The sequence below is a fragment of the Bison bison genome, unplaced genomic scaffold (genome assembly GCF_000754665.1).
Source record: "Bison bison bison isolate TAMUID 2011002044 unplaced genomic scaffold, Bison_UMD1.0 scf7180017864266, whole genome shotgun sequence".
Classification (NCBI taxonomy): domain Eukaryota; kingdom Metazoa; phylum Chordata; class Mammalia; order Artiodactyla; family Bovidae; genus Bison; species Bison bison.
In genome coordinates this window covers 2,319,856-2,334,252 of record NW_011494838.1, presented here as the reverse complement: position 1 = coordinate 2,334,252, position 14,397 = coordinate 2,319,856, and the positions used below count along the sequence as shown (strand labels likewise).

The 14,397-nt window shown below is 47.2% G+C and overlaps 1 protein-coding gene across 1 annotated transcript in view; it reads right to left on the bottom strand.

Annotated features, from left to right (window-relative positions):
- Positions 1–2,246: 2,246 nt before the first annotated feature.
- STOM (stomatin) overlaps positions 2,247–14,397 on the bottom strand; it is a 33,639-nt gene continuing 21,488 nt past the window's right edge. Inside the window, exons 5-7 of the mRNA XM_010848411.1 lie at positions 13,093–13,296; positions 11,759–11,893; positions 2,247–4,232 (exon numbers count right to left, since the gene is read on the bottom strand). Coding sequence (XP_010846713.1) covers positions 4,038–4,232; positions 11,759–11,893; positions 13,093–13,296 — 534 coding nt within the window. The 3' untranslated portion in view covers positions 2,247–4,037. The remainder of the gene's footprint in view (positions 4,233–11,758; positions 11,894–13,092; positions 13,297–14,397) is intronic.

The window sequence follows — 14,397 nt, the reverse complement described above, 5'->3', positions numbered from 1 at the left end:
GAGTCAGGAACACTATCACTTCAACCACATATTTTTCTCTTCCTAATGGTTTTTGAGAGACGGTGGATTCCATCATGTACGATGGAGAAGTCATTGCAAAATGCCATGAAATGCCCAAGTGCCAATGGGGCGTCTCCTGGAAAGAGGTTGGCCTGGGCTTAGAACCTGCATCCTATCTTGGACAATTCAGTTGAATAGATAACATATTTATGCCAGGCAGTGTGCAAGGCACTAAGCATAGTACAGAAAACTTACGTGAGCTTCAGTTTCCCCCCTGCAAAATGGTAATACTGTCTTTGTACAGTACCCAACCAGAGTTGTCACAATGGAGGGCTTGAAAGCTGGACTTCGAAGTCAGACCTGGGTGCAAGTCAAATTCAGTGATTTTAAAACTGGGATCAATAGAATTCTACGAGGTGCTTCAGTGATTTCACAATTTGGTTGAAATTTAGTTTTTAAAGTGGTAACAAATATCACAGACACTCGAAACAAACGGGAAACTGAAGGTAGAGCCTCATTTAAGGATGTAACTGCCTTTCTAACTCCAATTGTTTTCAATGCAGCCTCACTGATTGACATTAAGTAAATGTTATAAATGTGAACTTGAGAATTTATTCGTTTACTTTGGAGTTTCCTTTGAAAAAACAGGGGGAAAGGTTGCGGCTAAAAAGAAGTTTGGAAATAGGTGGTTCACTATTTCCTAGCAGAGTGACCTTGTGAAGCAGCCCAGTGTAAAGATCACAGAAATATTTTAAAAGGCCATGTAACCTCAGAGATCTGTGGAAGCCCGGTTTCCTCCCACTCAGGTAAGTGTGTTGTAACATGTCGTGGCTACAAACACCCAACCTACTTCTTTCACTCGGACTGAACTGACAGCCCAAACTGAAGTTTAAGGCCTGCTTGGCTATGAATGCAAAATTCCACTAGTCAAATTTGAATCTCAACAGTGCTGAAAAGCTGTGGTCTGCATATAAAGTGACTGGTGGTGTGTGCACGGGAGTGGTGGGGGCAGGCGCTGTCACACGAGGGCACAACAGACGCCTCAGGAGTCTGACTGTAGACAGAGCCACGTTTGACTCTCAAGTCTGCTGCTTCCTAACCATGTGATGCTGGGTAAGGCACTCTGAACTCCAGGGTCCTCATCAGTAACATGGGGATAAAAATGCATCCCATCAAGCTGTTTTGAAGATAAAATGTGTGCACAAGTACTTGAGCACAGAGCCGGGCGCCTGCTGCTCCACAGGTGGTGGCCGTTGATCCAAGGCCGCTCTTCGTTTTCTCCGGGTTTCTCGGGGAGCTAGTGGTAAAGAACCCGCCTGCCACGCAGGAGACACGTGGAATGCAGGCTCAGCCCCGGGCTGGGACGATCCCTACAACAGGAAATGGAAGCCCACTCCCGTATTCTTGCCTGCAAAATTTCATGGACAGAGGAGCTCGGCAGGCCCCGTCCACGGGTCACAGGGTCAGCCATGGCTGCGCGTGCCTTTCGTTCATCTCGGCGGTGCTGGGCCTTGTCTAGCCGTGGCGGGGGGTGGAGGTGCTGCTCTGTACTTGTGGCACGCGGGCTTAGCTGCCCTTCGGCATGTGGGATCTTGGCTCCCTGCCTAGGGACTGAACTCCCGTCCCCTGCGTTGGAAGGCGGATTCTTAACCACTGGACACCAGGGAAATCCCTCAGGACAGTCTTTTAAAGGTTGAATGTCGCAGGTAACACCCATAGCTTTTTGGAGGGTAGGGGTTGTTTTTTCTCTTTATTTTAAAGCTTTCCAAACGGAAATATCCTATTTGCTTTTTCTGATAGATTTGTGATTATCGTAAAACATTAAAATATAGAAAAAGTGAAAGCTTCTATGTGATGTCTTCCAAAAACATCCATTCTTAACTCTTTGGTATAGGTTTTTACAATGCCCCCCATTGGTTTTATATCATTTATTCCTCTTTATAAGTAGGGTTTATGCCAGTGAGTTAGCTGGGTGACAGGAAGAAGTGAGACCCTGTCCTGTTTGGGAAATCAGACCAGCCAAGGATTCGTGGATCTCAAACTCCTCAGGGAAGCTGCGTGGACACCAGAGGGAGTAAGACACGACAGACGGCAGAAGGCCGTGGCCTCCCCTCTTCCTCTGGCCCAGGAAGAGTGTGCAGCAGCCAAAGCAGCCAGTCCAGGCCTGGAGAAACACATGTGCCACTTCTGAAAAACGAAATCCACACACACCACATGCAGGCAGAAACAGATTCTCATCCCAGAAAATCAGTATGAGCTCACACTTTATTATGCACAGCATTGCAGAGGGGGCCGCCCGGAAAAGCCCTCGCACTAAGGGGGCCGCCTGGAAAAGCCCTCGCACTAACACTGCCCGCTGTCATCCTGCAGCTCCTTCTACGGCTCCTCTCTCCCAGGCGACTTAACTTCAACCCACAACCCACGAGGAAGAAGAGCGAAGACTGTCTGGTGTCTGGAAACAGACTCAAGGAACAGAAAGCACTGAACCTTAAAGTCTGAGAAGAGACTTTTAGCCAGGATATGCGGTTGTCTCCTGGTCCTTAGTAGTCAGGGGTGAGCCACCTCGCAAAATAGAGAAAATCATTTCAATTTTAAAATTGAAAATAGAAATGCAGCTTGAGTTCCAAGTCAAAATGCTCCATATACATCTACTGAGCTCAGCCAGGACCCGGATCCTCGGTGGCCCAAGGCTTCGTAAAGTAAACTTGGAAATGGGCTGCTGGGGAGGGGCTCAGGAAGACTGACAAGTGACCCGCTGAGGACAGATACGAGGGGCGGCCCTGGGTGAGGACACTGCTATTTTTAAATTTTTAAAAGTGACCTCACAGCTTCCAAGAGGAAGCGGTACCAATGCACTAGCCGGCTTTCCAGAAACCAACAGGAAGAATACCAGGTGCCTGGCTTCACAGGCATTTGTGAAACGGAAGATGCTTCCTCAAATTACAGCGGTTCAGAAGTGCTGACCAGTTCCTCCTTCAGCATCAACATATATGACAGAAAGGTGACCAGGCAAATCAAAAAGAGCCATATCTCTACAGATATGCCAAGTCTGACTGTTTTTCCAAGCTCCTTGGATACTGTGTGCCTGACTATGAATTCCTTCTGTTACTTAATGAACGGTAACCAAGATAGCTCACAGCGTCCAAGAGTTGTTAACATGCAGACAGTAAAATATAGTTTTCTAAAGATATATTTTATCAAGTATTAGTCCTTAAGCCATTCAAATTGGTGTATAAACAACTATTTATAGGACTTAGAGAAAATTTTATTTTAAAAATTCAAATATTTAGAATCTGACATATGAGAATAGGCAAAAGTGAGAAAAAAGCACCTCTGTGGTAAGTATTTAGCTGGTTTGAAAGAGAGAGGAATCATTTACTCATAAAGGGGCTCAATGACGTTAAAAACAACAACCCGCGTTGTTCTGAACAGATCCCTAAAGCAGTGGGTTTAAGGCCCTCAAGAATCTGGGTGATCATCTCCCTCGATCTTGACCTCCAGTGCTGACAGGCACTGGCAAGAACATGTCTCCTCTCAAGTAAGGAATAGTTTGCAACCTGCTCTGAGTTTAGAAAGTAGATGAATGTTAGGAAAATTTCCTTAATTAAGATTCCCCGGAAGTAAGGCACGCGTGGCCCAGAGAAGCTGCTTGTAGCCCAAGGTCACTATTCTCTGCAAAATGTTTGTCTTGCAGAGATACTCTATCTTCTTGCTTCTGGCCTGGAGGCTGATGGAGGGTGCAGAACGACTCGATGAAATCTGAAAGAAGATGGACTTCACCTATCATGGAGCAATCTAAACACATGAACTTTTAAATATTTTAGAGTAAGGTTATCTTACATTAATCACCTCTCTCTCTCTCATGTCGTATTTACAAGCTAACAACCTTCATCTGTTGCTAGGATCACTACTCGTTGTAAGAATATCACACTCAACCTATGGAACAGGGGAGGGAGGGAGAAAGGCCCAGCGTGCACCCCTCCACCTCCCGGCTGAGGGCTGGTTTGGGCCCGTCTCAGCTCTGCCGCCCCCGCGGCTCACTGTTTTGGCCCCATGATAGCCTGCAGCATGTCTATGGGCAGAGGGAAGATGATGGTCGAGTTTTTCTCAGCAGCAATGGTGGTCAGCGTCTGCAGGTACCGCAGCTGGAGGGCAGCGGGAGACTCGGTGATGACCATGGAGGCCTCTTTCAGAGCCCTGGACGCGTTCATTTCTCCCTCAGCCGCAATGACCTACGGAGCAGCGGAAAGAAGAGATTAAACCAGAGGAAACGCTGGTTGTCAAGCTGCAGCCTTCAAACTAGGGCACGTCTGGCTCCAGCCACACATTTCCAGGGAGTCGGCCAGAACAGTTCCCAGGAAAACAGCTTCCAGATACTCAGTTTCTGTGATCTTCTCCCTGTAACTGATGTGCCTGAGTGTGTGCCGGAGGTCAAGACACCGTCTTTACAGGAGGGGGGATGGACCGGGGGATGCAAACCGATTTATATGCAATGCTATGGATCTAATGGATAACCAATGGGAACTGACTGTAGCACAGGGGACTCTACTCAAGGCTCTGGTGACCTATATGGGAAGAAAATCCAAAAAACAGGGGATGGATGCATACGTATCACTGATTCACTTTGCGGCACAGGAGAAACGAACATTATGAAGCAACTATACTCCAATAAGAATTGAAAAAAAAGACATCCTCTTTTACTATTTATTGTCTTTCTCCCATTTCCAGGGCGTCAAACAAAGGGAAAATTCAGAATTCTGTGTAGGAGTTGAGAAAGTGAATGACCCAAATGACTGGATACAAAGCCTTTTGCAAGTCAGATAGATTTTCAATTCTTTGATTTCAAAGAAAGGGAAGAGGACCTTATTGTACTGCAAGCTGATAGATAATTAAAAATGTTTTTCATGAAAGATCAAAAAAGTCATAGGACTTTTCAGCACATAAATTCAGAGGGAGTGCTAAGTACTGTATAAAAGTATTTAAAAAAACCCCTTCCATTTCCATCTACTTATTTATATAAATAAGATTTCTTACTTCTCATACTTGTAGAAACGAAAAATAAGAGAACTGATGCCGACTCTTGCCTATTCTAGCGATAAGTAAGAGCCGTCGACAAGACACAGACTCATTCTTCATTCATCTCATTGAGACCCTTGGTTGTAGTACTGCGAAGTTAACTTATATACTAGATGTGTTTCAGAAGGGTGATGAAATAATTCATAACAAAATATATTAGGAAAGGACTCTGTAGGGATGTGAAATGAAAATATAAATTCAAGGAGAAAAACGAAAAATGAAAATTCCTAACTATTAAAAGAGCTTATTTTCTCATCATTCTATAAAATAGAGAATGGAATCATTGTTACCTAAATTTCAAAGAAAGCATTTAAAATGAATGATGTTAACAGTTTTACCTCAAAATGTCAATATTTAAAACATGCCAGGACTTATATGTTTGGCAAATATCCACATTCAAAATGAAAAAATGTACATGTCTATTTAAAATGTGAGATGGGACACACAGATTTTCTGAATTCTTTGAGGGGTTATGTGAGCAAAGCTTGAAGGCTTTTGGAGAGGTGGGGAGGGCAGGGGTTTTAGAGTTTAGGTGGCTGCTGCTGCTGCTGCTGCTAAGTCGCTTCAGTCGTGTCCGACTCTGTGCGACCCCATAGACGGCAGCCCACCAGGCTCCACCGTCCCTGGGATTCTCCAGGCGAGAACACTGGAGTGGATTGCCATTTCCTTCTCCAATGCATGAAAGTGAAAAGTGAAAGTGAAGTTGCTTAGTCATGTCCGACTCCAAGAGTACTGGAGTGGGTTGCCATTGCCTTCTCCAAGAGTTTAGGTGGTCTTGAGCTCAAATTGCAAACCTAACCCTTCCTAGCTGAATGTCCTCAGAAAGGTTATTTAACATTCTGAGCCTCAGTTTCTTATTCTTAAAATGGGAAAGCACCGACCTCATGGGACCATTGTAAGGAAGACAGAGGTCTATTATGTGTTGAAGTGTATAAACAGAGGCTAATTATATAGCAAGGGCAAGTGACAAGACCTAATTTTTGGATCCACCTATGCCCTAATTCTTAAAAGATTCAGAAGCCAAATCAAGGCAGCTATTCCTAAGTCCTAATCCTAGGAGGACAGGTGTAAAGATACCATAACCCTCTTAAAAGTATAGTTAGGTTGTTCTCACAGGAATCTCAAAATATTAATGGTTTTTTTTTTTCTTCTTATGCTAAATTTTTATTTCAATGCAACTGCATAAGTATGAGTATTTATTCAACGTATAACAATTATGACATCCACAGGGAATTTCTTAGGGGAAATAAGACTGCAAACACTATTGCACAGATCCTAAAAAACTATTAGGCTGGTAAATCTACAACTTACAGCTGGAGGTTTTCAATACTTCTGTGAATATGAGAATTGAAAGCAATGGTCTTACGACCAGTATAATTTCATTCAGTTACACAGTAAGCTTTGGGGCCTCCCGGGTGTCAAGACCTATAAAGGGGCTAGGGTAGAGGAGGGACTCCTCCACGTCCTTCAGCTCCTGGCCAAGCAGGGCAGATGGACTTGGAAGCAGATCATTTCATTCCAACGTGACAAATGCTGACTGAGGCAGGTACAAGGCCCAGAGCTGGCAGGAAGAGGAAAGCAGTTTTTGCCAAAGGTGAAGTGGTGGGGTTATGCCCTCGATGAAGCGGAACAATAGAGGATGGAGGCCTTGCTGTTTGGACTAAGGTGAGAAAGACTATTTCAGGCAGAACATGGGAAAAGGTACTGTGGTATAAAAAAACCTAGTGTTCCAGGAAACTATAAGCAGGTGAGCACTGTGAGGAGGAGGGGGAGGTGGGGGCGAACAGGGCAGAGGGGGAGTGAACTGTGAGTGGGGGAGGGGGGAGGGGGTGAATAGGGAGGGGGGTGAGCAGGAGGGGGAGGTGGGGGTGAACGAGGAGGGGGAGGTGGGGGGTGAACTGGGGGGGCTGAACAGGACGGGGAGAGGGGTGAACAGGAGGGCGGGAAGGGCAGCAGGGACCCAGGTGTTCGTCTTTATCCTGAAGGTGATGGGAAGCCTCAGAGTTAGAGAAAAGCCTCCACCAGATGTTAGAGCATCAGTATGAGAAGAGACAGAGGAGAGCTTTCGGAGCGACCTGGTGTCAGTCACCAGTGGTGTGGGCGGAGAAGGAAATGGGCTGTTGAGATTCAACAGTGTGGGGCGGACTGGGCGGGACTCGAGGGGCACAGGCTGTGTCTGGGTTCTGTGCTGTGCATTAGGTGAGACAGAGGAGCCTTACTGGAAGAAGGGACCAGATTAGAGGATAAAAACTGGAATTTATCAGCATTTTAAAGCATTATGTCCCCCTAAGTGTGTGGGAAGGGACCAGTGCCAGCCACACTGAGAAGAACTCTGGGAACTGTCTCCCAGGCAAGGCCTGGACAGAACACACAAGCTGACCCTGCCACGGGCACAGCAGGCTCTGATTTTTCCCGTCAGCTCAGATGTCCAATAAGGCGCTTTTTTTTTCCCCCTGTCTGGACACAGATCAACTGCAAAGATAGCTCAGCTCCCACTACCAATCAGCACACCATCTCTTGGCTGGGAAGCCAGACCCACCCAGCTGGGCACACATTTTGTTACTAGAAAAGCTGGTCTGAGTGAGCTGCCAAAGATGTGAACACAATACCCTAGCCGTGTCTAATACAAGCCAAGCGGGTGCTGTGGGCAGGGTCTTAGAAACCAGGCACTCGCAGTTTCTGCCAGAAGCCCGGAGCCCCGTCAATCGACACTTCCTATTCACAGAGCATCGTGTCAAAGCTTGGAGAAGGCAATGGCACCCCAGTCCAGTACTCTTGCCTGGAAAATCCCATGGACGGAGGAGCCTGGTGGGCTGCAGTCCACGGGGTAGCTAAGAGTCAGACACGACTGAGCGACTTCCCTTTCACTTTTCACTTTCATGCATTGGAGAAGGAAATGGCAACCCACTCCAGTGTTCCTGCCTGGAGAATCCCAGGGACAGGGGAGGCTGGTGGGCTGCCATCTATGGGGTCACACAGAGTCGGACACGACTGAAGCGACTTAGCAGCAGCAGCAGCAGCAGTGTCAAAGCTGGTGAGTTCAGGCCTGTGGAAGGGTCCTGCTGTCTCCTCCTGCGGCCCAGGGGGCTGCTCTGAGGGAAGGGCTGGAAAGGCCACCTGCGTCCTGTACTCCACCCGCTCAGTTATCACACAACTAGGTCCAGAGGTGCAAGCCCAAAGCCCATGCCAGGCACTTTTCTGAGAATCGTGACAAAGGAAAAAGGGAGAATCTGCAAGCACAAAAGATATTACATTTCCAGTCACGGTCTGAAAACCTTAAAAGAGGTCCCGCTAACATAACAGTTCAGGAGAATCTGTCCTCTTGTAACTTTTCTCTCAAATGACGCTTGTGAGCACTTAATGTGCTCATTTTCTTTGCAGTGTAGGAAGCCTTCATCTCAACCATTATTCATTCAGCTAGCAGCGGATGTCTGGATAATCTCTAGTCAGGGGTACTACAAAGTGCTGCTGTGAACACTCCAGCACACGTCTTCTGGGAAACAAGCATGCATTCCGCTCAGATCCACGTGGCCAGACGCTCCAGAGCTGTCGTACCAGTGCGTGTTCTCGACACCGAGACCTCCCCCTCCCCCACACTTGGATCTTTTCTTTCTTTCTTGTTTAAACCCATTACAGTGAATGTTTAGAGTGGCATCTGCTTGTGACATGAGTTTGCATTTCAGGCTAATTAACTTGAGGAATTTTTCTCTGAAGTCTCTTAGTCGATAGACTCTTACAACCTTTTCCTTTGCAATTTATTTAAGAAACAGTGACCCCTATTTCTCTGAGAACTTGAATACTGGGCCTTGTGGTTGTTGTAGGATAACTGGACTCTATGGAAGAATTAAGACTCCTTGAGATTCTGTGTGTTAACCCCACCCTTACTGCTACTGCTAAGTCGCTTCAGTCGTGTCCAACTCTGTGTGACCCCATAGACGGCAGCCCACCAGGCTCCTCCATCCATGGGATTTTCCAGGCAAGAGTACTGGAGTGGGGTGCCACTGCCTTCTCCGAACCCCAACCTTAAAGACAGCCAGATCCAGTGAGAGCCCAGTAATTCAGAATCCTAAGTGACTTTATTTTTTCTTATAAAGCGAAGTCAGGAGCTCTTTCCTAACTGGTGGAATGTTTGCAAAGGAGGCTCAGTCCTTCCTGGAAAGAAGGCAGTGAGGAGCACAAGAAATCTTAATTTCCACAGTCACTAATCAACTGTGTGATTTTGAGATCACATCACTTTTTTGGGGTTTGATATTTTTGTCAAAATAGTGGGAATGGCAAATGCATTTCGTTCTCAGGGCCAATTTCAAGCAGCTGTGGGTGGTTACCGAGTGTGCATCAGGGCTTCCCAGCTGGCGCTGGAGGGAGAGCCTGCCTGCCAGTGCAGGGGACACGAGAGACATGGGTTTGATCCCTGGGCTGGGAAAATCCCCTGCAGGAGGAAATGGCAGCCCACTCTAGTGTTCTTGCCTGAAAAATCCCATGGACAGAGGAGTATGGCAGGCTATAGCCCATAGGGTGGCGAAGAGTCAGGTATTACTGAATCGACTTAGCTCGCCCGCACGCACACCTAGAGTGCTTCAGCAGCATTCTCAGGTCAAGCCCAAGCTCAGTGGAAAGCAGCGCTGTGGTCAACGACGGGCATGGGAGCTGGAGGGGGACAGGCAGCATTTGTCACCTTCAGAAGATAATCTCTAAGGACCCTTGGGGCGCCAATATTCTATATCGTCTATGTATGATAAATTCTATTATTCAACGTGGTTTGGGAACGGGGCTTTTGGTTAATGACAGATTCTAGGTAAAAGGGATCCCTCATTTTCAAAATAACTAAATTATAGTGAGGCATAGTTAATATCATTCTCATAAATACAATTAAATCTTCTAAATAAAATATCATGGTTTGGAGAGAAAATACTTGAGGGCCCTGCAGTGTCGGAAGCGCCAGTCAACCCACTGTTGTTCAGTCGCTCAGTCGAGTCCACTCTGCGACCCCACGGACAGCAGCCCACCAGGCTCCTCTGTCCATGGGCTTTTCCAGGCAAGAGCACTGGAGTGGGTCGCCATTTCCTTCTCAAGAAGATCTTCCTGACCCAGGGATCAAACATGAGTCTCCTGCTTGGCAGGTGGATTCTTTACCACTGAGTCACCTGAGAAGCCCAATTAACACGTTAGGAAAATCTAAAAGTTCTGGTTAGTGAAACATTCTGGATGCAGTGTGTCAAATGAATCTATTTGGTGCTGGCTAAAAAATTAGAGTGACCCATCTGTGGCTTTGGAGAAGGCAATGGCAACTCACTCCAGTACTCTTGCCTGGAGAATCCCATGGATGGAGGAGCCTAGTAGACTGCAGTCCACGGGGTCACTAAGAGTCGGACAGGACTGAGCGACTTCACTTTCACTTTTCACTTTCATGCAATGGAGAAAGAAATGGCAACCCACTCCAGTGTCCTTGCCTGGAGAATCCCAGGGACAGGGGAGCCTGGTGGGCTGCGGTCTATGGGGTCACACAGAGTCAGACATGACTGAAGTGACTTAGCAGCAGCAGCATCTGTAGCTTACAGGGCATCCTAACAGAAGGGCAGGGTTCTGTGGTTAGCCAGTTATCACCAGCTGCTACTGTTTTCTAACAACAACAAATTGGTTCGCTACTGGTATCTTGGGAGATCTGTCACGTCCACAGCAACTGCTCCTATGAAGACTGTCCCTCTTCCTCCATCTATTCACAGGTGAGGGGGTGTGGGACCTTTTTAAGATCTTTGATCAAAGCTGGGTCACTCTGAAGTGAATCTGGGGTGGGGGCTGGTCTGCTTCCCACAGCATTCGGCCGGGAGACACACGCACTTGAGAACCAGACCTTCTCCCCTCCAGCTGTCTGCAGCGAGGCGAGGCCCAGGATGTGGAATGCCTGCCTCCCCTGAGGCTGCCTTCTGGTCTCTGGCTTTGATTCTGGTGAGGCTTGACTCTACTTCCTACCCTTGGGTTTGGTAAGACATCCCTATGAACTCATTTGAACATATCTTCTTTTCCAGATTCACAAATATTCCCTCAGCACCTCCCATGGATGTCACACACCCATGCAGGGTTAAGACACAGTCAGGGATGATGATTTAAAAAAAAGACAAAAAGGGGAAAAAAATCAGACATCAAGGAAAAATAAGTGGGAAAAAAAAGAGCAGAGAAAGGAAGATGGAAACTGTAAGAAGGAAGAACAACTTGGGAAAAGGAAGAAAGAGACAAAAATAAGGAAGGGATGGGACAGCCGTTCACTCTGAAGTCAGACTGTTGGTGTGTCCTTAACAGAGGGCTGGGAGAATAACGCAGGGCGTACGCAGTTCTAACAGAGCCAGGCAGCTATCTATGTACTGGAATTCCTAGGAGGTGCGGTTTGTAAGAAAGCAAGGTGAAGGACAGTATGTGCTGTGACCCTACTTCTGTAAAACAGGCCAGCAGACTGACAGCCTAGTCAATAAACCCCAATGAAAATCTGGGGGTATCAACATATACACTGAGTTGCTAAGAGTAGTGGCCTCTGATGGGAGGGGATATGATTTAAAGTGATGAGGAGAGCTTTCATCTTTGCTACTTTGGGACTATTTGGATTTTTTACAACCAGCATGTTTACATTGTATGTTTAAAAAGGAAGCCTCAACAGGAAAAACAAACCACACAAAAAACACAAAGGTACCTTGGCTCGGGCCTCCCGGGACGCCTCTGCCTCTGCAGCCATGGCTCTCTGCAACTGCACTGGCAGCTTCACGTCCTTAATTTCCACGCGCTCCACCTTTATTCCCCAGTCATCAGTGGCATCATCCAGGGTACACTGTTAGGAAGACAGAAGGCAGGTTGAAAATGTTCAGTCCTCGCTCAGGAGCCTAAGGCAGCTGTGTTCACTGGGATCTGGAGTGGGTGAGGCGCTGGTGGAGGGCTGCGGAGAGAGTCAGCCACGGCGGCATGCAGGCTGAAGTGGGAGGCTGGATTACTGGGAAGTTTTCTTGATTCTGCTACTAATAAGCTAATGTGGGTTGGCAAACGTTTTCTAAAAGAGCTAAATTCCTTCTGCTGCTGCTAAGTCGCTTCATTCGTGTCCAGATCTTTGCGACCCAATGGACTGTAGTCCTCCAGGCTCCTCTGTCCATAGGATTCTCCAAGCAAGAACACTGGAGTGGGTTGTCATGCCCTCCTCCAGGGACCTTCCTGACCCAGGAACTGAACCTGCGTCTCTACGGCTCCTGCACGGCAGGCGGGTTCCTTACCACGAGTGCCGCCTGGGAAGCCCTAAAGGGGTAGACAGTGGTTACTGATTTTCAGTGTCTGTTGCAACTAACTCTGCTGTGCAGATTAAAAGTGGCCATGGAAAATAATATACCAATCAATGGGTGTGGCTGCATTCTAATAAAACTGCACTTATTAAAACAGGTGGCCAGAGAACTCCTGAGCTAATGGGACTGTGCGAGCCAGGCTACTTCTTTGTGCTTCAACCTCCTCCCTTTACAACGGGAGGAGTGAAATCACACTATTCCATTTCATACGGTTGTTGGGGCATCACAAGAGACCAAAGAAATCTGCACAAACAGTAACAGTTCAGGTGATGGTACCTGATTTTTTTTGACCAAGTCAGATTTGATTCATCATCTGTTATGAAGGCAAGATTGGAAAGTGCAGGAGTTACAAACAAAGTCATAGGACTCGCACAGAACGTGGCTCCAGCCATACCTGCCCTGTCTTGCAGAATAGCCTCTGAACTATTATGCTAAAAGAAAAAGGCTAACACTAACTTTGGGGAAAAAAATTTATACTGGAGGGAATTTAAAAACAATGCACGCATTGGAGTGTTATTAACCTATAACCTACTTATATGAAAAAAATCCCCCTCCATCAAGCTTGGGGAGAGTTTTCTATGAAGAAAAAAAGGCCAGTGATTCTCCAAGTTGACTTAATGAAAAGTTGTCAAATGCCCATAGGCCCTGTACTCCTCTTCCCAAACCTGCAGTTGAGCTGCGCCAGCGGTGCCCGCCTCACCTGCATGTTGTGTGCGATTTCCTCCCTGTCAGAGAGGATCTGGGAAAGGTTCTTGGTGCCCAGGACGTTCCTCAGGGTCGTTTGTGCCAAGAGACGGGTTGCTGAGTCAGCGTTGGTGATGTTTGCCACGGCCAGAGTAGCGTTCTGCACACGGTAATAGACCACGCCGTCCACACTGATGGTGACCGAGTCCTTAGTGAGGATCTGCGACGCAGGGAGGCAACGGGAAGTCCATCAGCCTCCCCTTTAATAAGGCTGCAAGGACTGTGATCCCACTGAATGTCTTAAAGTAAGAGCTGATTTTTTTAGTAAGTGCTATTGACTGAATGTTTGCATCTCCCTAAAATTCATGTTGAAACTCCATCCCCAATGTGTTGGTGTTTGGAGGTGGGGCCTTTGGGAGGCCACGAGGGTGGAGCCCTCATGAATGGGATTAGCACCCTTATAAAAGAGACCCCAGAGAGACCCCTCCCCCTTCTACTACATGAGGACATAAAGTGAAGACACAAACGGTGATCTAGGAATGGGGAGGCAGGCCCTCATCAGACACCACATTTGCTGGTGTCTTCACCAGCACTACTTCAGAACTGTGAACACTACATATCTGGTTTATAAGCCACCGAATTTGTTACAGAGACCGCAAGGGACTAAGACTGCCAAGTATCAGGATGTTCACTATGTCTTAAAAATTTTAATAAAGTACTTTCGTTTACTATTAATTCCATTCACTCATTTGCTCATTCAACACATACTGAGACTTAGTCACAGTGAGTAGCCGGCACTGTGCTAGGTTTCAGGGATAAAGGCATGAAAAACACTTAGTTCCTACTTTCAAGGAGGTCAGGGAATCAAGGGACGCTTTAAGGGACAAAGATGGGCAGTTGCAGGTAGCAGAGGTGAGACATGAACTAACTCTTGAGAAAGGAAATAATTTTCTGAGGATGGAGTGAGAGTATCCAAGGCAGACAGCAATGTGTGACAAGGGGCGGGGGCGCCAGAGAGCCTGTGTCTGATGAGCCTGAAGCAGCACAGTGTTACTGGGACCAAAGAACTGAACTCTCTTCACAGGGCGATGTCAGGGTGAAAGCATATTTACAGTGTGCTTCATAAAATGGTTACAGGACACAGACCCAGTGTGTCAGTGCTTCCTGTCACGTTCAACGGCAGAGTCCTTGGTTTGGTTCAAAGCCCTTTGATACCTGTCCTCTGGCCTCCTTCCTCCCCACTCCTGCACACGTCCTCCACTGGACGATGTGGGGCTCCCACATGCACCGCGCTCCTTGTCCCGGGCCTCCCTGCAGGCGT